The sequence below is a fragment of the Rhinolophus sinicus genome, chromosome 5, assembly GCF_057876585.1.
Source record: "Rhinolophus sinicus isolate RSI-liver-muscle chromosome 5, RSI-T2T, whole genome shotgun sequence".
In the NCBI taxonomy this organism is placed as follows: Eukaryota; Metazoa; Chordata; class Mammalia; order Chiroptera; family Rhinolophidae; genus Rhinolophus; species Rhinolophus sinicus.
The window spans coordinates 22,957,038-22,983,936 of NC_142505.1; the positions used below are offsets into that span (position 1 = coordinate 22,957,038).

The following is a 26,899-nucleotide window of genomic DNA, read 5'->3' on the forward strand; positions in this document are numbered from 1 at the left end:
TCCCAGGTAACTGTGTGTACACACACACACACACACACACACACACACACACACACAAAACCATCCACCCAGTGAAAGCTTAACCACAAATAAGGGTTTCTATCAAGGTCATTGATGAACAATGTAATACCTTCACTAGCAGAACTCCATCACTAAAATTATTAGTGATGGACCATGGAAATCTAGGGACCCACTTGAGGAAGGGGAACACCTCTAGGCATCAGCTTAGATATCATCCTGTTCTCTTTAAATGTTGAAATTGGCCTTCGAGAATTGTATTGAAGGCCAGAGAACTCAGAGCCACCCATCCATGGGCCTTTTATGTGCTATGTCATGTTGGTTCTATCTCCAATTTATTTATCAATATCTATCCACTTCTCTGTATCTTCAAATATTATTTTTCACTTCTATTTCCACTGCCACAATCTCAGTCCAAGCCATCATCATCTCTTGCCTGGATTTCTTAACTGGTTCCCCCACTTTCATTCCCAGCACCTTCTCCAGCCCATCCCCCACCCAGTCAATATTTCAAAACTGCAAATGTGATCATGTTGCTCAGTGTTTATCACTTATCAATGGTGCCACATTACACTGAGAATAAAGTCGAACTCCTTCAAGGCGGCTACAAGAGCCTGACAACCTGGCCTCTGGCTGCCTGTCCAATGGCATGTTGGACCACTTCCTCCCCTCACTCACTATGCCCAGCCCCACCGGTCTTTCACTTGGGTTCCCATAAGACTTATTCCCGCCTCAAGACCTTCTTTCATGCTGTCCCAACTTCCTGTAATGGCCTCTTCCCTGTACTGCATAGTCAGCTCCTTTTCAGACTTTCTACTTCCTCACTGAGGTCTTCTCTCATCAACTCACCCTAAGTCCTTTCTCCTACTCATTTGTTTCACTATATACATATTTTTTTGCTTCCTAGTTTAATGTCTACCTGACCTGTAAAATGAAAGTGCCAAGAGCATGGACCAGGGCTGTGTCTGTTTCCTTTACCACTCGACCCTCAGCATACAGTGAGCACAGAGCTTTGCACCTGCTGTCCCTCTGCCCGGAACTCTGTTTCCCTGATATTTACCTGGCCCGCTCCCTTATTTCATTTATGTCCCTGCCCAAATGTTACCATGCCAGAGGTTCCCTAACCAGCCTTTATCACATAGCCTCTATCAGTCCCATAATGCTCTGCTTTATGTTTCTCCATATATTTCAAGTGCTCGGTGGCCATATATATTGGCTACCATATTGCACAACAGAGTTCTAAGCAGTGATGACCACTTGGTACATTACATCAAATTACTTATTACTTGTATCTGTCTACCCTCTCCCACACCCCAAACAGAAATTTCATGACATCAAGGACTTCTTCAATGTTGGCTCTCAGCACCTAAAACAGCATCTGGCATATATATAGTAGACACACATAAATATTTTTTGTTGAAAGGCCAAACAGTAAATACTCAGGAAATATGTAAAAAATTGAGTGAACTCACGAAGGCACGAGCCAGAAACTATTTTCTCAGGGGTCTGTAAAGACAATGGAGGTGAAATATCTGGCTTCAAGGAACTTGCGATTGAGAACAGGAGACAGGGGTGATTTGATGTCACATAAATATCTACTTTAGCCCTCCTGTCCCCTCTCTACTTCTTCTGCAACAGCTCTCTCTACCCACTCTGTCTTCTCTCTCTCACCTCAAAATGACACCAAGCTTTAATTTTGCTTATCTTGTTTCTGCCTTCGAGTGAATGTTGGGTGTTTTACCCCAAGATAGACAGGATAACCCAGCGACCTTGGAATTTTATTTTCATGATAGAAAGATTTCCGAGTGTTTTCATTCCATTCATTTAACACCACAAGTATGTGGACTTTTTGAAGAGCTTTGTCAGAACACTTTATAAGTTTGAAAATTGAAAAAGTTCCACATAAAGTATAATTTCTGAATGTACTCCCAGAGCCATAAAAGCAAACCTTTTCAAAATGGAGAGAGAGGGAGGGGGAGAGGGTGAGTGAACTTCTTTTGAAGGTGTTTGTTCATCTGTGGTTTTAATTCTTACTTTTATGAGATGAAAAAGACATACTAAATTACTTAGGAGCCTCATCTTTATTCTAATCAAGATGGAGAAGATGGTGGTAAGAGTGGAGCTTCTGATGCTTTTCAAATCTAACCCTAATTCCTACTGGGAAAAGATTCTGATTAAATTATCCTTTGATCTTCTTTTCCTGACCAACACCTCGACTAAAGAGGCCTAAAAGTACTAATGCACTTTTTACCCTTTTTTTCTTGTTGTTGTTCAATCTGATTTTTCAAGGAGTTAGTTTAAAATGAACTTTTAAGCTGGGTGCCGTGGTAACAAAAGTAGGTCATCCTGATTTGGGAGCACGTCTTTCTGACTCCATTAGAACTGTCAGGTGAGTAGCCAAGCTCAGACTCCTCGGAAAGTGTCTGCAGCAGCCACACATTGTGCAGAGGGAAAGGCAGCGTTCCATTTAGCTCTGACTTCAAAATGCTTCTCAGGTAACCTTAAGAAATCCCTTCACTTTTTAAACAAATTCCCTCCTAGCTACAATGAGCCACCTATTCTGTATTGAGGGCAGAGCAGCGACACCCCACAGAAAATGAAGTAAGCATCAGCCTTAGGCATTGCCCATAGGAAGTAATGCTACAGCTTTTTAAGAGACAGTTTTCAAACTGCACTTTACATGGGAATGGAAATGAGAGTTTTTTTCTCCTTACTTCTATTACTAAAAATGGCCCATTTAAAAAATTATGCCATGTTACTAATAGGTCCTGGGCAAGAGAAAAAGAGTTTGTGAAAATCACTGCAGAAGTTTTATGGTTATTCTTTCCCCCTTTCAATTCTGAAAGTGTGAGGGTTGATTCTTTATTCAAATAGGAAAGTAATAGGTAAGCTATTTTCTCATCATTTTCAAAAAGCATTTTTAAGCTTTTTTTGAGGGAACTGTATAAAGTACATGGGGCAGACATGGTCCCTGACTTCTAGATGCTTCTAATTTGTAGTTTATTTGGCTCAGCTGGTGAAAATGTGCTCCCAAGAGCAGGATGCTATGGTAATAAGGAAACTCCCTTCAGAATCAGGACACCCAGGTTCTATTTCTGGCACAACCACTATTAGCCACTGACATTAACCAAGTCATTTTAGTTCTATCCAACTTATATTCCTGAATCTTTAAATCGGATTTTAAATAGTATCTCCATTGCTTGCTTCACATGATATTTGCCAACATCCCACTACCTGAAAGTGATTGCTCATGTTATAAAAGAATCATTCACTTTATAAAAATCTTAACCCCACACCTCCTTTAAACAATGATTATCCACCCCCACCCTGTATCTGAAAAAAATCTTCCTATTTATAAGGACTTGATTTATCCTGCAAGACGCCAGAAATCAAATAGGAACGAGGGTGGGCTGCCAGTTGGCTCAGTGATTAGAGCACAGAGCTCATAACACCAAGGTGGCCAGTTCGATTCCCACATGGGCCAATGAGCTGTGCTCTCCACAACTAGGTTGAAAAACAACGACTTGACCTGGAGCTGAGCTGCACCCTCCACAACTAGATTGAAAAACAACTTGACATGGAGCTGATGGGTTGTGGAAAAACAACTGTTCCCCAATATTCCCCAATAAAAATTAAAAAAAAAAAAAAAAAAGAAGGAACAAAGGCAGAGAACCATCCCCTTGGGCCTACATCTCTCATCTTCTCTTATGTAAAGAGATAATGCTTCTGATTATGTTGGCAGAACTTACTAGAAACCAGATATTCTGAACATATTCAGACACATGTTTATTATGATACCACCATGTGTTGAACATTGGGATTTTGAGCAAACTTGTCACCAACTGAAACATTTCTATGTGTTAAATATGAGCTCAGCTGACCAAGAGAACTTTCTAGACAACACCATAAAAATGTAGAACACAAACTGGATCCTGACCATGCGTTTACTTGTTCCTCTTCCAGTGCCATGTCCTGGATGGGAAACTGGAGACCCACCAGCCTGGGTCTCCTACTCTATGTACAGAACCCTGAGCCAAGAATCTAGGGCCATCAGCCATAACGCCGAAACACAGCACAGAGTCTACTGTAGGTGTGGACGAGGAGGGCAGGACAGGGCACCTCAGGAATGGAGATGCCGGGGGACCTCTGAGAGAACTCACAGACCTCTCACTTCTCCAGTACGGTGCCTCGAGACTGGACTTGATTCCAGGCCAGACCTTCCTAGTATTCTCCATCTTTGCTCCTACTCCAAAGTGCCCTCAAATATCCTTTTCCGTTCCTTCCTCCTCCAAATGTGCTGACAAAATAGGAGCCAACACTTATTTCCTCTAAACTATCAAAAAGTGATTTCACCTGCCACCTTTCCCTGGAGAACTTCTATTTTCATGGGAGTATAAAGAAAACCTTACTGCTAAGTACAGAATCTTTTAAGTGAAAGATGGGAAGCCAGTGGTGAGTGGGCTTTGCCTGGGCCTTGGGGTGTGGGGATGGGTGTATATTGTCACCTACTCATAGATATGCCCAGTCCCTACTGAGAGGTTGTTTAAACCCATTCTTTTAGTTTTCCTCTTTCCAATTATGGTTCAGGGAGAGTCTAGGGACAGAGCAAGTACAAATCTTCTCATGGATTTTTAAATCTACATACCCATGCTAGATCCCTAGAAATTGTATAATAGAGCATTACAACTTTACTTCTCTTATCGCCCATGCCAAGCATTCAGCTCCTCCTCCCAACTATTTCTGCTTAAAGTATTTTATACCTTTTCTTGGGCAAGGTAATTAACCTCTCTGTGCTTCAGGTATTTCATCTCTAAAATGGTGATACTCTTTTATAGCAGGCCATGACAGGAATGTTCAGAGATTCCCCACCAAAAAAAAAAAAAGTGACATATGAAGAAAAAGCAGTGAGAAAAGTCAATCCTGGCACATCATTATGTTCCAAAACCACTTAACCACTCTCTGCCTACTTTATTAGGAACAGAGCACACAGTATGAATTAAGTTTCACTGCCAATTGTGTCCTGGAAGCAAATATGGTTTTCAAAGAAGAGGTCTTCTCGACTGTAATTAAAGGGATGTTACAGTCTATTGTCTCAGATTGTGCAATGTCTGGAAAGGACCCTGCCAATCATTGATGGCCTCAGTGCTCTTGTTTTACAGATGTGTACAACAAGTACCCAGAGAGGTTAAGTGACTTGCACACGGTCCCCCAGCTAGCTAGGGGCAAGGCTAGACTCTAGTTCTCACCTTCGGGATTCTCAGTGTAGTGCTTTTTAACAGACTGCGACCACATTAGACGATGGAAGGTATATTGATGCCTATTGCACGGACCTCTTCTCCATTTATTAATGAATTACAGTCCAGCAGAACCAAAGCCCCAGTGGATCTCATTTTTGTTCTTTCCAGACATCCTAGTAACTTTCTGAGGCACTAGGAATAACTCAGAAGACTCTGTGAGCTCCTGCAGCAGCAAAACACACGTATTGATTCATCCCTGAAGCAGGTATCTCTGTGCTGAGTTCAGATGCGAGGTGATGTTTGGCGCACCCCACCACCACCACCAGCCGGTTCCATATAATTATATTCTAGGAGGAAACTCTAGGAAAGACGGTTGCATCTTTTGGATGAGCAAAGTTTGAAAGCTAAGTAGGTTGGGGAAGTTCTGCTGGGACAAGAATATACAAAGGCACATTTCTACACTGGAGATAGGCTCTTCACTGTACAGATGGGAAGTCTTGGGTGATGTGAATTTCAGAAGAAAAGAAGTGCCCTGCACTCCATCTGATGGGAAAGTCCCAGACCGTGGTTCCTCTGCAGCCTTGGGCCAATAAAATTAACCACAACTCTATCTTCTGTTTCTCAAGCACTGTGATTGGTCAAAGCACTTTCACAGTTTTTTTCATGCTCCCTTTGTTTTCACAAACTCCCTTAGATGTGGGAAGGGTAGGAATGTATATTCATATTACACATTACAAAACTTCTGCCTTGGAGTCCATCTTTAAAATGGACCAGGACCCCATGCTAGTTCATTGAAGTATATTTGTTTTAATTTGATAGTTTATAAAAGGCATCAGTGAAAGGTAATAAGTTTGTCATAAGCTGATGTAAATGTTAAAGCATTTCACTATATATAATGTATTGCGTTTAATATAACGTGACCATTTAGACAAAGAGAAGTTATCCTGAAATGCCACCCATTCCAATTCTGGTGCCACTGATCACAGCATTTTTCTCTCTCTCCTTCTAGAATTGCTTTCAGAGTCAATTTCTAGACAAGAAAAGCAAGCTCATTTGTTCACAGTCATTAGCTGTTTTATTTTAAAAAAGAGTTATCATTTGGATGTTTAAGTTCTCATCTGTGTGTGTTTAAAAAAGTACATGGCTTTATAATTAGCTGCATTTCTATCCAGAACAAAATTCTCTTATTTTTCCTGCACCTAACATGAAAGGATTTGAGGGGTGGTGCAGGGAGAGGATTTGTTTATGAATTTTCAGTTCAAAGTTGAATTAGATGTAGTCCCTATTGAATTATCATGACATGATTGTAAAGTACATAACCACTAAGTAGCTCATATGAATTGGACAGAAATGAAGGTGCAGTTACAAATTGCACATATGTTTGGCACGGAACTTAACTCTCATAACCAGTGTTTGAATTAACACAGAAAATTTAAAGAGAGTGAATGGATTATGGCAGGGGTTGGCAAACTTCTCCTGTAAAGGGCCAGACAGTAAATATTTAAGGCTCTGCGGGCTGTATGGGTCTTTAACACAACTCCTCAACTCTGCTGTTATAGCAGGCAAGCAGTCGTAGATGATATGTAAATGAATGTACATGGCTGTGTTCCAATAAAATTTTATTGATAAAAACAGGCGGCAGGCCAGATTTGGCTCACAGTCTTAAGTTTGCTGACCTCTGGGTTTATGGTCTATTAAACTGAGGTAAATACTGATGTTATCCTCAAGATGTCTAAATGTATAGGAATGGATTTGTTCCACTCTGGAGACACAGACAAATGCAAAACAGTGCTGGCATTTATTTTCTCAACCATTTCTATCTAAAGCATTGTCAATAACCAATGTTACTTAGCCTAAAGTGTTAGACAATTAGGAAAACAGAAGTTCTATCTCCATCAATCTAAGAGTTAACCTCATTTTAAAAAAATATAGCTTTTCTTTATCACACAACAAATGTGCACTGAACTTAACAAAGAAAACAGAAATACAGATAACCTCAAAAAAAAGAATATAACAAGAGCCTTTAACACTCTGAGCTGTATCTTCCAAACTTTGTGTTTTTATAACTATGAGATCAAACTGTTCATAGTTTTGTGTTTTTTTATTTTCTAATTTAATAACAGATCCCATTTTTTGTTAAATTAAAAAGAAATGCAATGTCATCAGTCATTAGGAAAATGCAAACCAAAACCACAACGAGCTATCTACAGTATACCCAGTAGAAGGTCTAAAATTAAAAATACTGAAATATCAAGGTTTGGCAAGGATGTGGAGTAACTGAAATTCTCAAACACCGCTGATGGAGTGTGAAATGAAATGGTAGGTAAACCACTTTGGAAAGCTGGCCATTTTTTATAAAATTAAACACATGTGTCCTTATGACTCAGTTATTCTACTCTTGAGTATTTATCTAAGAGAAGTGTCTACATTTTCCACAAAGTATGCACAAGGGTGTTCATGGCAGTTTTATTCATCATAGCCTCAAACTGGAAACAACCCAAACATCCACTCAGGTGAGAATTGCGTATCTGTGAATGGAGTACTACTAAGCAAACAATTGCCACATGCACCCATATGGAAAAATCTACAAACATCGTAACAGATAAAAGATACCAGATACAAAAGAGTGCATACTGTAAGATTCCAGGCATATGAAGTTCAACAGGCAAAACTAATCTCTGGTGATAGACAACAGAACGGTTTTCCTTAACTGCAACTACCACCCAAATCAAGATATGGAATATTACAACCCCTGAAGTTTCCTTTAGAAAGGATCTTTTTAACATCTTGATTTGAAAGGTGGTTAGAAGGATACAGACATTTATCAAAACTTATCAAAGAGTACATTTAAGGTCTGCATCATTAAGATAGGTAAATTATACCTTAGTAAAGAGAAAAATGTTCTAAAATATAGTTGATTTTTACCATAAAAGGGAAAATCAAATGGAAACTGAGAAGATACCCAGAATGACAGTATTTGAAGGAGAGAGCTGTTAAATGATAAACTTTGAAATGGACTGAGGAGGTGAGCCAACAACAACTCGTGTCTTGAGGTGACAACCTTTATTGTGTTCTCTTCAGTGTCACGTCCACAGTTTTTCTTTTGGGGTCTAGGGTCATAATGATTGCCCTGTTTTTCTAAGCCCTTTTTATTCTAATTTGGAAAACAGACAGGATTTAACTACACTGAGTGATGTCCTAAGGGAGAGTAATGAAAAATGTCAAGAATATCCTAAATAACATCTCCCAGTTCACTCTTTGTAAGGACCCCTGCGAGATATTCATCGCCAACATCAGTATCTGGAAAAACCCGTGGTTCTCCTGAACAAGGAGGCTGTTTTCAGCTTGTGGACACTAAGAATCTTGCCACAGATGACCTCCCGTTTTTGCTCTACCAGGAGCACCAGAACCAAATGGGGGTCCTTCTTCAGTATGTATACACCTCAGTGCTCTAATCTGACTCCAAGGTTTATTTTCCTATATTCCCTTAAGTCAATTAGCCTAACATTTTTTTCAAGCCTTTGGTTGCTTTTAAAAATTAAGATGGGCTTTCTGTAAATCAGAACTTTTTCTTTAAATGTGAACAGTCTCACAGAGAAATTCCTCTGATGGCTGTAAAAAAAAAAAAAAAAAAAAAAAAAAGTTGTCTATTCTACCAGACACACCTTCTCGTTAACGTCTCTAAACCAGTCTCCATTTGATCACTTACTACTTTAAAGTGCTATTTGGCTTTAACGAATGAATCAAAATGAAGAGACATCTAATTTTTATTTTTTTTAATTATAAAAAAGGGATAGTCAACTAATTATTAAACTAGATTCTACATTGGATCACATTTGACTACAAAGCTGAGAGGAATTTACTGAGACTACTGATAATTTAACATATAAAAATAGTAATTCTTATACTATCTTTTTTTAAAAGCTGTTTATTAGTTGATGGCTGAACCAGTTTTCCAAAACACAACATGCTGTAAACGGATCCATGGGCTATTAATTTGCAGGGCATGCCACCAAAGGGAAAAGCTCCTTAGGTAGATTGATGCAGTTACAGGTATTACATAACCATCCTCAAAGAACTCAGAGTGAATCAGGGATAAAATCCCATCTCTGATGCGCTTTACTCATTCAAAGTGGCAAGTGATAAAGGTCTCAAATCACAGGAAAAAGCAAAAGGCAGAAAGGTCAAAACACCTCTTGAAGAAATTTTCATGTGTTAAAAGAGAGGAGGATTCTTCTAAAGAGAAGATAACACACTTCTCAGCTGTGGTAACACAAATTCATGACCCTTTCTAACACTACTTCCACATTTCAATCTTTTTTCTTTTTGATTGAGGTACAACATCCATACATTGTTATATACATACTCAATTAAACTTTCCAGTGTCCAGCACTCCACAAGGCTCCCATGTGCCCTGTTCAAGTCCTGGAAGTAACCGCCATGTTCCCTCCATCACATAGATTAGCTTTGCTCATTTTTAATCTAGACACAAATGGAAATATATAAAATGTTCTGTTTTATTCTGAGTTCTTTTATTCACCATCATGTGTATGAGATTCATCCATGCTGTCACATTTACCAGTAGTTAGTTCCTTTTTAATTGCTGTGCATATTCTGTTATTTGAATTTGTCACCATTTATTTACATATTCTACTGCTGATGACATATGGGTGTTTCCAGCTTTTGGCGATTATGAATAAAGCTGGTGTGAACATTCCTGTATATGTCTTTTTGTGGTCCTATGCACATGCTTCTCTTGAGGCTGTTCTGAGGAGTAGAATTTCTGGGTCACACTTGTACGTTTAGCTTTAGGAGGTATTGCCAGTTTTCCAAACTTTGGCTTGATTTATACTTCCACCAGCAACGTATAAGAGTTCCACTTGCTTCATATCTTGCCAACAACACTTGGTATTGTTGGGCCTTTTAATGTTAGCCTTTCTGGTGGAGTAAAGCACCACATTTCAATTTGATGGAAATAATTATTATCCAGCAATACAGAGCCATGCAAAAGGCACTATTTGTGAAAACAAAATGGGGCTTTGGATTCTGTAGAGCTGGATACCATCATCATCCTGAGGAATGTGGGGAAAGTCATCTCCCAGTGTTTACTTGGCCCTAAAAGCCTGTGGGAGGAAGCCCTGATGTCTCTCTTCCTGAAATAACTCACTGGGCTGTATCCATTGGTGGGGGGGGGGGGCGGGGGGGGCGGGGAGTATATTCTGAGTCTGCATATTTCCACATTTCTGAGATCTCAAAGTCCATGAGCACCACAGCCAAGTTTCCATTCAGTTTGAAATTGCTCAAGTGCTTTTCCCCGACACTTTCAGGACACAAAGTGGGAATCCTTCACTCATTACATTTTGCACTTGATTCTCTTCCTGTCCTCATTAAATCCCTGAGTCAACAGAGTTTACTAGAAGCAACTTTCATCTTTCCCTTTGAAAGGGCTTTATTATCATGTCTGGCTTCTTAGTGGGTCCATTTTGAAACACCAATGGAATCCCTTAGTTCTATTTTAATATTTAAACAATGTTACTGAATCCAAATAATGTTTATAGGTCTGACTAAGTGATCTTTTTTATTAAAAAAATGTTCCCTCAAGCAAAGAAAAATGGGGTGGGGAGGGTTGCCTTCTCCAACATCAAAATATTTCTGTCCTAAAATCACTTTGAAAACAAAACAACCTGAGTTTTTTAAAAATCATGGGGATATTTTATGTTGGTAAAATAAAATGTTGGAACAATTAAGTGTGTGCTTGTGACACACACTCTCCTTCTCTTGAGAAAAGAGGGTGTTCTTTCTACTGGGTTCCAGTACTAAAATGATGCCTGTTTCCATTAATCTAGTTCATCGGATAATTGATCAATGCTTTCTTTTCCAGCTTTAAAGGGAGAAGGATGAGAAAAATAACCTGACTGTGATAGTTAATATTTTCTGAGGGCAGAGGGAGAGGAGAGACGGTTTAAGTGCTCACTACCACTCCAAGAAGAGCAAATTCCAGACCGCACTCTATGCATGGATTTATTGAGCAATTTAGGTAGCCACCCTCCAGAGAATTGCTGTCACTGGGAGAAGGTACTTAAAGGGCCATGTTCATCGCCCCGGAACACAGGGACTGCAAGAGAATTTCGGGTTGCTATTTTCAAGGAGACATTTGTTTCCAAACAAAGGGCTCTCTGCCAGCTATTTTAGAAGTACTTGCATATTTATTCAGCCAGCGCTCTGTGCTGGGGATTGTCTTTGGGCACTGAGGTTTTATCAATGTCTATTTAAAGCAGAATGAAAAATAGCTCAAGATGAAAACATAGAATATTTCCAGTCTAGAATGTGAGATGCTTCCTTTTCTTACAGGGCTGATATTTGGCTTCTCCTGTTGTCCCTCTCCGAAATTGCCACCTGTTTTACAATCTTCCGTGTGTCTTAGTTTAATGGCTGCCATTTTCTTTTTAGTGGTACATAATAGTGTGCCTTAACAAATTATAGATTTGAAGAAATAGAGTGTGTAGGTGTGTATAGTTTTGAGAGAAAACAAATCTTCTCTGTTACAACCTATTACAAACTCTATCTGGTTACGTCTCCCATGGAACAAACAAGGTCAAGACTTCATGTCATTAAAAGGGGGACTATGCTAGTATCATTCATATGGTGCAAAATTAGAGAAGACGGCAAAATGGAAAAGGCAAAAACACTCACATTATGTCATTGGGACCTAATTCAAATCTCTAACTCTTGGAAAGATCAGGCGAAAGTTCCTGCTTCAGAATTTTTAATCCTCAAGTACTCTTTTCCTCTGGTCCATTTAATAAATTTCAATGAAGTACAAGGCGTTGGGCTTATCGTTGAGAACCCAGATAAGAATGAGATACTGTGCCTGTCCTTAAGACACATCTGTGTGTTTTTGTTCTCTCTCTCTCTCTCTTTCTCTCTCTCTCTCTCTCTCTCTCTCTCTCTCAGACACACACACACACACACACACACACACACACACACACACATACACACCCTACCCATCTCCTGGACTTAAACACAAGTTTGACTTTCAAAGTCACCCAACAGAGGTGCCATGAATGTGTCACACTGTAGAGAAGTGAGAGTGAGTCACACCAGCTCTGTGGCTAGAGAAGTGTGTGTGTGTGTGTGTGTGTGTGTGTGTGTGTGTGTGTGTGTTTAGGAGAGGTATGACCTGAAGGATGAGCAGGGTGGGAGAGTAGGGGATGGGCATCCCAGGCAGAGAGAACAGCACGCACACCCTGAGGCCATATCACATGACTGACCGCGCATGCTGTGTACTCAATGTGTGTGTGTGTGTGTGCGCGTGTGTGGGGCAGCATTTAGCAGAACGCGACAATGTCCTGGGCAGGCTGCAGCAGGCTGAGCCAGCTGTGCAGGGCCCTGCCCATGCTGATACACGTGGAGCTGATTCTGAAGGGCCATGAATCCCAGCATGGGATCATCTGGCTCAGAGCTGACACTTTGCTTTGTGGGTGCTACATCTGAGCCCCCCAAGGACAAATGTCAAATTTAACAATACCTCTTGTTTTGAGTAAATGGACCACTGGGCTGGGAGGAGCATTAGCTGTTCTGTACAGTTGCTAAGGACCATATCCATGATGAAATAGGCCATTCTCTGAAGGCCACAATGGGTCATTATCAGAGCAGGAGGAAGAGGAACGAGAGCTAACACTTAGCTAAGAAATGTCTTTAGTTCTTACCATAAGTCCATTCCTTTATTCCTCCTAATAGCCATATGAGGTAGGTACTATTCTTAGAGAAGGAACTGGAGGCACAGAGATGTTAAATAACATACTCAAGATGACACAGAACTAAGTAAAGAGAGGTCTGCTTTGAATACAGACTGCCCCTCAAGTCTGTGCTGTAAGCCACTACCAGCCAGTCTTCAGAACGGGGAGGAAACAGTGCAGCCGGAGATCTCCCTCGTTCCTCATATTCCCTCCACTCTTTTGCCTGGATGCTTGAATCCCACACTGACAGATCCACTCATTCATCGACCCTTCATTGTACCCTGAGGATCCAAGAAAAGCAAGACCCAGCTGCCCATATTTGAGTTGTGCACACCTCAGGATGGGAGAAGGGGTGAGAGGCACAAGCAAGCCAGAGGCAGGTTAGTGGGCTACTGGCCAACAACTGAGGCATTACAAGGGCTCTGAGGGGGCTGAGGATTCCCCAGACTCTGCGCTATTACACTTTACCAGCTAACACAGAAAAACAGATTTTCTCAAAGTTTCCTTCCAGTACTACCGTCGCGGTTTTTCACATACTCACAGGTCACTATGCTCATATGATTTCTGTCTAAATGGATTTTTTTGCTTAAATAAAATTTAGAGAATTTTATAGTACTACTACAGAGAGAAAAATAGTTTCATTTTCCACAAAGAGGAGGTAAGGGTGGAAAAGAATCAGGGTTTTCAGGTCGATTGCCTGTTTTTGTAAACGAAGTTTTATTGCAACAAAGCCATACTCGTTCATGAAGCTTTCACGTTGCAATGGTAGAGTCAAGTATTTGCAACAAATACCAAATGACCTGCAAAACCTAAAATATGTACTATCTGGACATTTAAGAAACAGTTTGCATAACTCTGAAACAAATACAATTTAGTCGTGACTACTATGGTTGCCTGTCCTCTCTCTGCATAAAAAAGGAGATTAGCAAAGTTTCAAGAGGTATTAATTAAGGTTGTTCTGGCATCAAACTGAGATTTTCTCATTGGTAATAAAAAGACTAAATATTGAAAAGGGAATAACTTTATCACTGTATGATTTAATATTATTCTATGCTAAATTCAATACTTCCTAAAATTATGTCTCATACCACTGTGTGCAGAATTTACACTTGGGGAAATAATGTATTAAACTAGTATATATATCAAATCAAATCATGTATGCAAATATGATTTGGGAGCAAAGATAGGTGAAGATACCACGTGTTTCCCTGAAAATAAGACCGGGTCTTATATTAATTTTTGCTCCATTAGGGCTTATTTTCAGGGAATGTCTTATTTTTTCATATACAACAATCTACATTTATTCAAATACAGTCATGTCATCTTCTCCTGGAACATCGTCATAATGTACTCAATGTGTCCACCTGGCTGAGATCTTAACTAGGGCTGATTTTCAGGATAGGTCTTATTTTCAGGGAAACACGGTACTGAAAACTGTGTAGCACTAAAATCACAGAAGAACTCCATTGTGTATATACTGGGAATTGGAATTAGGTAGGACCCATAGGTTTAAGCCAGCAGTGTAACTTTAGGTAGGTCTTTAGTCTCTCTGAATCTCAGGACACTAAAGATAATAAAACTATTCCTATCTTACCTGCCACATGGGATGACCTGAAGTCTTGGGAGGCTCGCTGTTGGCAAAGAATTTGTGACCATCAACTATCCTATTATCACTGATGTCCTACCTGGCCTTCCTCCCAAATGGGCAATGAAAGAAGTGGATGATGGGAAGGAAGGAGGGTGGGAGGGAGGGAGACTTTTCTTCCTCAGCAACTCAGTATGGGTTTGGCACCACCTGGGAGACCCCAGTGGCCTCACCCTGAGCTAACTGATGCAGGAAGGGGGCCAGGCGTCCTTTCTAACACCCCAGTTTGGTTTTCCCCATGGCGTTGGGTTCCACGATACCAAGATCCCGTCCCATTCTCTGATTACACATGTTTCAGCATCTCCGGGCAGATCTGCCTCCCAGTTTATAGTAGCTGTGAAAGGTGGATATTTATTTTGGAAACTATGCCTTCAAGCTTTACTTTGAATGCTGTGACTTAATATTGGGACTGTACACCTACACTGTGGCCTTATAAACAATTCAAAACAAATAGAGCTTCTGTCTGACACTCTTCTCCTGAAGGGGGATGAAGGCTTATTATGAAAATAAAAAACAGCTGTGGTAGCAGCAACAAGAGCACACAACAGATCTTGTATCACCACTAGAGGAAGAATTTGAGAGAACAGCTATCATTTATTTAGCACCTACTGTGTGCCAACCATAATGCTCAATGCATTGTCCTCATAATGTCCAATGTACAAAACAATCCAGCAAGGTTGCTGTGATAATGTCCCTGCTGCAGGTTAGTTTGTCCCACGTAAAAGCAACATTGCACATCTTGCCCAAGATGAGACAAGTCCAGTAGGGCCAGATTTGAACTCAGGTCATGCTACCTCCAAAGCCTTTTGTTCCTTCTTCTGCTCTGTCCCATTGTGTAATGGAAATTTCTCCTTTTTCTAAGGTGAGAATGTGCTGAGTGTCCCCTTTCCAGGAGACAGGCTGCAAGGAGAAATGTGTTAGTAAAGCTGAAAGAATTTTAATACTTCCTTTGCAGCCTAAGTGTTAATGGGCTTCAAGTCCCACAGTGTCACTGACTTCACTGGGCTGCCGGTGCCCAAAAGAAATTTTTTTGTTTTAATCTCCCAGGTGGATGCAGAAAAACATTAACATTTGGCAAATGGGGAGGGACAGCAGATTTTCAGTTTCCAGCTCTGATGACATTTTTAAATATTAAAAATATGAAGTTCCCAGCCTTCTATTTAATTTTTTTTTGGGGGGGGCTCTTTAGGTATTGTGTGTGGAGGGGCCAAAGGAGAAAGTGGGGGGGTGAATGCACATCTCTGGTGAGCAGAACAAAAACGATCACAGCAAACCTTGGAAACACAGTAACAGGCAAGGATGTAACTCGGGAATAAATGAAGAAATAAACTAAAATTAGAAAGACATTAAGTGCCCTGATGATGATTTTTATGTAATTTCCCAAGTACACAGGGCAACCTACAATATGAATTTCCTCATTATTAAGCCAGTAAAATTCAGCTGTAGAACCAATGAGCACATCAATATAATTTGTGCACCAACAAAAGTGATTTTAACTGAGGTTAAGTGCCTTTAATCCAAAAGGTTTATTTTAATGTAAGTTTCACATTAAAGGGGAAAGGAAAGAAACTCAGAACAACAGAAATCTCTTGTGGAAGTCTCGAAGCATCCGTACAAAGCACATTCATTCCATCCAATCGATCCATGGGGATGTTCATGTCTAAAGTATAAATCGGAATTTAGAGACTTTATAAAAAGCTGTTTTTAAGCTCAATACGCCCCAAATGAGAAGGTGTCAATGAGTGCTTAGGGACTCTTAAATTCAGAGATTATTCAATTGCTCTATTCTACAAATACACTTATGAAACTGCCATAGGAAAAAATGCTATGAAATAAACGCTGATCAGCATACTCAAACAAAATCAAAGACACGTTTTGCCCACCAGTCAAAGGCATGGGCCACATAAACATAAGCTCAAAGAGCAATCTGAAGAGGTTCCTTTGTGAATTAATGTCCAGTGGTTTTCAGAAAGAAAAGGAACGGAATGGGACTGGCAGCCACAAGACGTTCCATAGTATCTTTGTTCCAGACATGGGATGGACCCCACCTAGAAGGGCAGAGAACTATGGTAACCTATTCAAATGTTAGAAGCATCCAGGGCCCACTACCCCTTCATCACAGCACACAAGTCTTGATTCTGGCCTAATTCTTAATCTTCCATTTTCCTTTGGCCTCCAGACCCCACTGTCTATCCTATCCCTGGTTCCCCTCCTTTTGTCAGTGAGCAACTTGATAGCCAAGGTTTGATAGCCAAAAGTGAGTCCCAAACCCCACCACTTGTCCATTTTAGCCGCTCCACCTTAACTGGGCTTTTGCCACGCACAGTTATACAAGATGCCTGCTCAGTTCAACCATTTTCGATAGCAAACACACCAGAGGATCTAATGTCTTCCAGGGGAGGGAATTGGCAAAAGGATGCAGATTGTAGAAACACTGTTGTCTAAACAGGATTAAAAGCATCAATTCTCACATCATGCCTGGGCTATTAGTCCTCGTATCCTGGTAGAAAACACAGACCCAGAGAAGTTGAATAACTTGTTCTGGCCCAGATCAGAAAAGCAAATGAATGAGAGTTGAATTGATGCACACCCAGAATTGTTTTGTGTCAGACAGCTTGTGTTTTGTGTCAGAAAGTAAAGCTGGGGAGATGCTGGATTTGGCTGTCTTTTAAAATAGCCGCAATTTAACCACGTAGCCAATCTAATTTCACTGAGCAAAGCATCAGACTAACTGGGACTACAGAGTGAGGAAGACGCAATGCTTGCCTTTTAGGAGTTCATAAGCAAGCCAGGGAGCCTCACTGGTGTGTGAGGAGTCACACTGTAATACAGTCTGTGGTTCATAGAGCTGAGTTCAAAGCACTATAGGGACACCAGGGGAAAAACGAATAACTGCCTAGAGTGTGGTGAGGTCCAACGGAGGCTTCAAACAGGAAGCGACATTTTAGCAGGCTCCTGGGCTCAGCTTAACCAGGAGTTGGAAGCCAAATTCCATGGAACAGCCTCTGCAGAAATATGGAGGTATGAGGCGGTGGGTCAGCACGGCTGGAAGCTGGGGTATCTATTAGTAGGCGATGAGTGGATGAGAAATGGGAGCTAGAGATGCGATCACAGAGCAGCCATCAGTGGCATACTTGGACGTTGGATGGGCCACTTAAAACAGAAGTAATCAAACGATGGCTTCTGGGCCAAATCTAGCCCTTCACCTATATTTGTAAATAAAGTTCTATTGGAACACAGCTACACTTGATTTTTATATATTTTCTATGGCTGCGCCTTTTTTTTTTTTTTTTTTGCTACGGCACAGTTGAGTGATTGAGAGAAATCATGTGGCCCACAAAGACAAAAACATCTTTTTCTACCAGGCTCTTTTTGAAAAAATTCCTGGTCCCTGGCTTTACAGATTTGAACTATTCATTTGAATTTCTGTAACTCAAATGCCTTTGGTCATGCTAGCTATAATCCTGGTCTCTGAGCAGCATCGTCTTAAAACTTCTCCTTCTGCAGCATGGACAATTAGCTGTTCATCTGCATCATAAGCTTGTCCAGACATCTCTTTCACACTCCCAAATTTTATGCCTTTATTTATTGTTTCTCTTTTTTATTTCTTGTTTTTATTTTAGGGTTTAGCCACGCACGCGCCTTTGCTGACATCGTTACAAGCCTTCCACCCCACCAGCACAAGTTCATCCCTCAACTTTGAGTCATTTTGCTTCCTTTGCCTTCTTCCCAAGTTCTTCATAAATTTTTGTACCACTTTTAGAATGCTGCTGAAAATCGATTTTTTTTTTTTACTTGGCTGTTACCGCTTTCAAATTCCATGCTCTGACAAATAGCTATTCCTCTGTAAAAAGGCTCCCCTAGCTGGGCAAAGCCCTTGGAAAATATAAGGTATACCAACCAGCATTACAGAACAGAAAAATGAAGAAATATTCATGCTTTTCTGATGGGCTACACTAAAGGATTTCTTTTACTAGTAAATCTTTTTATTCATTTAAAATCAAATTTGATCTATAAAAATTAAGTTTGCACATGATTTTCCAGGGGGTATATCTCTAATATAGAGCCAGGGGTGTGATTATTATTTTATTAACCCCTGCCAATAAAGCAGAGTTGAAAAGGGAACACAGAGTTTGAAAAGCTGCTTTTTATAGCATTCAGTGTGTCTTACTACCTGGGTCTAAATCCCAGGACTGCCCCTTACTGTGTTACCTTGAGTAAGCTAATTAACCTCTCAGTGCCTCAAGTTCCACATCTGTCCCCAAAAAAGGGGAAGAGAAGGAATATAGGGTTGTTGGGAGGATCAAACTGGAGAAAGTATTTAAAGAGATTAACCCAGTGCCTGGCACATAGGAAACACCGTATGTTAGCTATTACTGTAATATACTTCTTAGGTTTCTCTCATTTCCTTCTTTCTTTCCTTCCTTCCTTCTTTTCTTCTTTCTCCCTCTCACCCTCTAAGACTCTTAGAAAGATGATAGTTGCAAACAGTCCAATTCATCAGAACAGAAAGGCTCTATACAGACTATCTCCAAGTTATGAGAGAGTTGGATTCAAAAGGTCATTTTCCTACAGAAACAAGGTTATTAATGCTGCTACATGCTACCCCTTAATGACTATCCACCTCATCTGAGGCCTTCTGAACCTGGGGTGGAGACGGCTAGTTAGCAATAGCTTCTCATCTGAAAGTCAAAGACTCACAAAGCCTTAGAGACAGAAGGAACCTGAGAGATTTCTTCGGGTCCCAGACTTTGCTGTGCCATGGTAGGAATGTCCACTAGAGGGTCTTGACTGAACTTCTGTATTACTCTTTAAAACTGCCAATTGAGACTCCTTCTGGGTCTTTCTCAGGGGTTGGCTATGTTTGATTGTATTACACCTCCAAGATCATAACCTTATTCATAGAGGGACACATGACCAAAGTTAGGCCACTGAGAATTGGTCCCTAGGCACTGACAGAATGGTCAGGTCTGACCCTCTCTCTTATTGCTGGGTAGACTATTGGACTGGAGCTGCTGTAGCCATCTTTATTAGCCATGGGGAAAATCTTCCCAGAAACAAAACCAACATAGCAAAAACAACTGTGAGAGACAGAGGAACAACGCCTTGAAAATGAACGTGGGCTCTTGGATCCAGTTGTGTTACACTGGACTGTTTAGTTACATGCAGTTACACACTTTAGCTAATGCCAGTTTGAGATGGGTTTTCTGTCACTAACAGCTAAAGAGTTCTGACACATACCAATGAATTGACCTGAACTTGTGGCTAGAACTGAATGCAAATCTTGCTAATCTTGGTGTTGCAGAGAAAGCACGGCAAGGAGCGGTGGCAGGCCTGAATTGTAACCTTGGTCTGTCTTTAGCCAGTCAGAGATTTCTGGAAAAACCCGTTTCATCTTTCTGGGTCCTAGTGTACTTATATATCAAATGAGAGAGGTGAGTGAAAATCAACCTCTGAGATCCCTTTTCAGTTCTAACTTTCTATGAGTCTCTATTATTCTTGGGTTCCTTTCAGTTGCGTACACTGTGGTATCAATGGTTACTGATTCTCATATGTTCCTGTTTCCTTCTGTTTCAACTTTAAAAATATTCTGTTAAACCCTCAGTCCCTATACTTCAACTGTTTATTTCTTCCCCTTCAATTTCCTTCTAAGGAAATATATTTATTTTTGTGTACTTCGGCATAATGATCCCATTTTCTTCCCATTTCTATATTTTTAAGTCTAATTAAGGTGATAAGTTCCTTTAGGGTTGAAACTAGAGTTTCTCTGTGGGTGTAAACATTATTTTTTTTAATTGCCAACCAAGCTGCCAGTTTTTACAGAGCAGCAGGATATGGGTTTTAAGTAATGTAAGCAGGAAATGGGTCTCCAGCCCACACAAAATAAATGCAAAAGTACTGATTTTCCCTGAGTCCACATCTGGCTTACTCATTTATAATTTCAGCCTGAACTGAAATTCTCCCACAGAACTACAGTGTGATATCCATGTCTACAGAATGTCAGACCAAAAATGGAGCATCAGGTGATCAGCCTGTGAGTCCCACTTACACGTATAAATAATCTAGCGATTTCAGGTCAATATCATGCTTTGTTTCAATGGTAGAATCTGGGGTCTGAGCTAAGTGACTATTAGCTTCATATCTTCACATTCACTGATTTTTAAGTGATTCAATAGCTCTAAAGTTTGGAGGGATCAAAGAGACCTGGCTGAAATATGGTCAACTGACATATCATGTACAGATAGAAACATCCAGAGGAAAAAGACCCTCCCAGAAGGGATGGCACATGCAGGATGCTTTCTTATCTGATGACCCAGTCCATTTGTGTTCATCAGGACCCTAACTATGAATAAGATCCCAACCCCAACAGCCTTAATGGGTACTTCTCAACAAATACAACAAAATGATCTGGAAGCAGAGGTTTCCAGGTCAGTTGGTTTAGCAATTCAATGATGCCAGTCATTGCATCATTGCAAGGGTGACATTTCTCTTTCCCCTCTTCCATCCACAGTGCCTGCTTTGTCCTACAGCTAACTTCCTTTAGGGGTGGAAGACAGCTACCAGGGATACTGGTGGCTACTTGCTTCCATATTCATGTACGTTGGAAGGGAAGGCACTTCTGTCCTAATATTCTAAGCATGAGTCTTGCTTGGTTTTGGTAATTTTATTTTGATAAAATTTCAAATTCACTAAAAAGTTGCAAGAATAGTACAAAGAATTCTTGTATACCCTCCTTCCAGAGTCACAATTCCTAATATTTTGCTACATTTTCTTTCTCTCTCTCTCTTTCTATACACACACACATTTTTGTGAATCATGGTCAGTTAGTTGCAGACATCAAGAATAAGAATAATCTCTTATATAACAATAGCCCAATGATCAAAGTCAGGAAATTTAAAGTTGATACAATGCTGTATTCTAATCTACAGTCCATATTCAAATTTCACTAAAATGTCACAATAATGTCCTTTATAGCTCTTTTCCCTCTGCTTTTAGATCCAATCTAGATTATATATTATATTTAGTTGTTATGGCTCTTTGAATCTGGAACAGTTGCTCAGTCTATCTTTGTCTTGCATAATCTTGGCATTTTGGAAGAAGACTGGCTATTTTTTTAATTGGGTTATTTGCTTTCTTATTATTGAGTTTTCAGAGGTTTTTATATATTCTAGAGCACCTTTATCAAATGCGTGATTTGTAAATATTTTCTCCTAGTCTGTGGCTTGTCTTTTCATTAATTTTAGTGTCTTTTGGAGAACAGACATTTTTAATTTTGATGAAGTCTAATTTACCTTTATTTTTAATTGTTTTTTATTTATTTTTTTATGGATCATAAACTTGAATTTTGATTTCATTCTCATTGGACCAGCCTGGGTTACAGGTTCACACAATGAACAAAATGACTGTGGCTGGGACATAGAATATGCTAATTGACTTGAATCCACTGAGTTGATCCCAACCCTGAAGTTTTCTCTGAAGTGTAGAAAGCCAAGAGGTAGAAAAATGAATTAAACTTTAGGTACAGTTAGGATGCTGGACAGGCCACCAAGAAACATCCCAAGTAGTAGCTTCTAGCAGAAAGAACTAATATGACTGCTGGCCACCCTCAGAGCAATGCTGGTTGGCTATCAGGCTGTCCCTTCTCAGTCAGTCTTCCTCCAATGGCCACATTTCCCACTTCCAAAACCCAAGAGCCATTAACCTGTAACAAGTCTTCAAACACAACTGTAGGATCATAACTGAGGTACTTGGCTTTTCATCTCACACTCTTAGAAGGCAGTGCTCATATCTCAAACATCTCAGGGGTCCCTTCACAGCATCTAGCCCAGTGCCCCATTCACAGTTTGCCTTCGCCAGATACCCAAGTGGTGGGATGAATGAAGAAGCAGCAATCCCAGTCAGTGCTTCACCTGGCACATATCCCTCCATCTTTCTAGAGCTGCCTGAATCAAGCCATTTGTCTGTCACTTTCTTATTCACGAAGAGAGAATGTAAGAATGAAATTTTTGTGGTGCATATACTCTACCTGTGTTAAAGCATGCCTATTTCAAATCTCCATTATCAGATGTTTAGGGATCACTAATTTTTAATTTACTAAAATGTTCTTCTTGTTGTATGAATGGCTCTGAAATACACAGTGAGTTAGTAACTGCTCTGGAATACAAACCTGCCATCCACGACACCCAACTGCTATCTTTTCACCAATTGCCACTCAAGTTTTATCTGAAAATCCCCACAGTTATTCTGTTTTCATGTCATCTCTGCTTACACCTACCCTTGGCAATATATCATTAGTGTCATGTCAAAATTCCACATGCTGACGTTCTCCACGACTTGATTTTAGAAGCTGAGCAAATCATATTTTATAGATAAGGCAAATAGGAAAAAAAATGTTGAGGCTCCACTTACATTCTTTGGACATTCCCACTTCAAAGCACTTCTGGAGTCGACAGTACTGGCATCGATTCCTGGTGACTTTATTAATAACACAGTTCTTATCTCGGTGACAAGTGTAAATCATGTTCTTCTGAATACTTCTGCGGAAAAACCCCTGCAAGCAAACAAGAAGATGAGAAAACTAAGTAAAACTACTGAGCTTCATGAGAAATCAAAGCCAATCTTATCAATGCATTGATTGCTCATTTTAAGTAATGAAGTGATGGCAGCAGAAAAGTTAACTTATTTAAGCCTTAAAATCCTTGTGGAATATTAATAGTCAGTTCTCCCTTTTTTGCAAACCAGAAAGCCCCTTTTAATCAAAACTAGACATAACTGTTATTATCTTGCTTAAAGAAAATTAATACCGAGCTGATTTACTTGGAGAACATAATGCAGAGTTGGGTTCCCTCCAAACAGGCTTACTTTCATAAGCAGCTACCTTACTGGCCAGAATGATTTCAGGTTGAGTCCACCATTAAGAAACCCAATATAAAAGGCACCACATTTGCAAAAGAAATTATTTGATTAATGAAAGAATTAGGTCTTTTTAAAAAAGTCATCTCTGAGTTCTTTTACATATTCAGCTCCTATTACATTATTTAAAATATTAATATGATTTAATTTACAAAATGTTTAGAAAAACATTACCCAGGAAACAAGGCAGAAAAGTTATTGCCCAGTAATGTCATGTTAGATCTGACATTAACATGTCAGACAATTATTATATCTGACAATATAATAACCACTAATTATAGGTGACGATTTAAATCAAAATTAATAATAATTAAATAAAATTGAAATTTCAGTTCCTCATTTGCTCTAGCTACATTTCTAATGCTCAATAGCCACATGTGGCCAGTGGCTACCACACCGCACAGCACGTATACAGAACATTTTCATCACTGCAGGAAGTTCTATCAGGCAGTACTGTACTACAGCACTGACTGACAAGCATACCTAAGAGTCATCTAACGTTCTTGAGAAATACAACTTTGTTTGCACCTATTTACTACTGATTGGACCCAGACTCTATATGGACTGTAGAAGACTGGTAAATTACAAATATTATTTGTTTAATATAGATGCAAAAGGATTTCTGCTCCGTTGCAATATAACCCCCCAAATTACTGTTTTACTGCCTCACAGGACAGTAAAACAGTTTAGATACCAGTTTTGTATCTAAATTTGCAATCTTATTCCACCATTCTTTTTTCCTTTCATTCTATCATCTATCTATCTATCTATCTATCTATCTATCTATCTATCTATCTATCTATCATCTATCTATCTAATTATCTATATCTACATATCCATCCATCCATCCATCCATCCATCCATCCAACTTATCTACCTACCTAGATATTTTTTTCATATCCTCCTTTGAACCAGCTTTGTCATCCTACTGGTTCCCTCAGTAATGAGTTAAACAAGTCTGCAATGTGTGCTTTCTGAATATTTGAATGAATTACTTTTTTTTAACTCTTTGAAAATTATATTTTGACGAAAGAGGAAAGCTACCCTGATTTTTGTGAAATACCAATGAAATAAAGCAGGCTTTCAGCTCCATCAGCACAGGGTTCTGGGCCTGTCTTTGTCCTTCCCATTTCCATCATACAGCTTTGCAGGCCACAGACAATCCAGCGATGCTTGTTAAATACACAGATGAATGAACAGGAAGTGGAGGGTATACCAGCTGACTTCCCACTCTTTGGTATTTGCCCAACAAATACCTCTCTGTTGCTATTAGTGTTAAAAGTAAGGAGTTTTACATTCTCAATTGAGATGTGACTTTTACCTACATCAGAAACAATTCTCTTGAAGGTAAGGAACACCACCAAATGAGCTGAACAGCAAATAAGACTCACCCTCTGAGCTCAACTTTCCCTGTAATACACTAACACTCCAGGAGCCAGAGCTAAAAACATTCAAAGCTAAAGCACATTAGTGAAGAAAGTTCAATGTAACACACATTGTTTAGGATATTTATGTGGGCACCCTAGGATTTTTAACGTCTAAATAAACATATTTTTACTGGCATGATTCAACTGTAAATGCCTGGAAATCTTGTTAAGGCTGCAACTCTTGTCACATCCCAGACACACACATTTTCCAAGAAAACAGTTTATTTTTGTACCTCTGCAGCTACAAATATGCTCAGAATCTAAAATAACAGGTTACAAATACTTTGAAACCCTAAGAGAATCTGTGCAGAGTGGTCACCTCAAAGCACATCTTTTCCTGAAAAAAAGAACAAAAAAACAAAAAAAAAACCTACAGGACACTTTTGGTTGCCAGATGTACAAGCTCACTTTACAAAAACTTCATTGCTCTCGTGCCAAAAAAACACTGACACCGTGGAAGATCCAGTCTTTTTCGCATGTGTGAAGTAATTAAGGGATGGACAAAGGTGACGCCACCATTTATTAAAAACTGAATATTCAGTTCAGCAAATTCTTAGTGAGTGACCGCAGAGGACAGAAAAACAACCTCATGATGCTCAGATGACAGAAGAAAACAGAATTAAAGAACTTTATATGTCACTAATTACCCAGTCAGTGTGGTTGAGTAACAATGACGGCAGAAACAAAATAAGACTTCTTGGTTTTCCCAATCAGGTATCTGGCTGGATTACAACTGGAGGTCTAAGTTTCAGTAAATCATTTCCATCAAGGTAGAATAGAATACTTGCTGACTAAAATATATGCTGTGAGCTATTTTTATACGTGGCTCGGGTAAACAGAAATGCCCTCTGAGACCAAAAAGGTTTACATTGTACAAATCCTCTTTCGCCCTAGTAGACACGGGGATTGTTACCTGAAACCAGCTTTCTCTTAGACCACTGTTTTGAGAACCTAGTGCGTGTATGTGTGTGCGCGTGTGTGTGCGTGTGTGTGTGTGGTGCCATAGCTACGTGCCACCTACCTTCTATTTACTTAATATTTGTATTTAGGTTGACTCTTCTTTTTATGTTTAACACTATTCAAAACTTTTAAACTCCTGTTTCATTGGAATACCAACACCAACTGTCAATATTAGAAGGCACTCATAAAGCAAACAAAATGAAAGTCAAACAAAACAATAATCAGATGTTATTTCAGTGTCTTTAGACACTGGATATGCTAAAAGGCTTGGAGCCCCCAGACCTCCTAACTCCTTGCTGAAAAGAGAGTAAAGCAAGTGTTAGAGATGGATCAGCTCTGATTTGAGACTTTCTCTTTGAGGAATTCAGAGAAAATAAACAAGTTTCTCACTATGCAAATCAATGCGGTTTAAAGTCATGAATTCATCCCACTTAAAACTGGGAAACTCATACTTTGGAACCAAAACTATAACCCAAAACTTTTCCTATGTAAAAATGAGTTTTAAAGTACTGTGTGCAAGTATAATAGTTCTTAAAGCCAATAGATGCATAGAGACACATCTGGAGGAGGAATGACTGAAAGCTAAGCATATAAAGAGGAAGGATTTGGTCCAAGGGGACAGAGGAGTTGGGAGGCAGAAGAGGAAGAGCCCTGGGGGGGAAGTTAAGGTCTGCATTGTAGCCTCCTCATTCATTACCATTTTGTGGCTTTGGACAAGGCACAGCCCTGGGGCTAAGCTCTCATCTCCTAAGTGAAGGGCTGGGTGGCTTATTTCTAAGATGCTGTCCATCTATAGATTTCTGGGATTCCAATATATAATCCCCAGAGAGTGACGAGTTGGGATAGCTTCAGAGTTGAAAATGAGGGCGACTCTGTGGGCAAAGAAAATGGCCAAGGAAAAGGTGGTGTTTGAAGACTAAGGAAGGAGAGACCCTCCAGCTGTGTGGGCAAAAAGGG

At 39.8% G+C, this 26,899-nt stretch overlaps 1 protein-coding gene across 2 annotated transcripts in view; it reads right to left on the bottom strand.

Annotated features, from left to right (window-relative positions):
• The window catches only part of RARB (retinoic acid receptor beta), a 670,351-nt gene that overhangs the window by 72,514 nt on the left and 570,938 nt on the right, over positions 1-26,899 (bottom strand). For both annotated transcript variants that reach the window (XM_019745272.3, XM_019745273.3), the window contains one exon: positions 23,052-23,193. In XM_019745272.3, the coding sequence (XP_019600831.1) occupies positions 23,052-23,193 (142 nt within the window). The remainder of the gene's footprint in view (positions 1-23,051; positions 23,194-26,899) is intronic.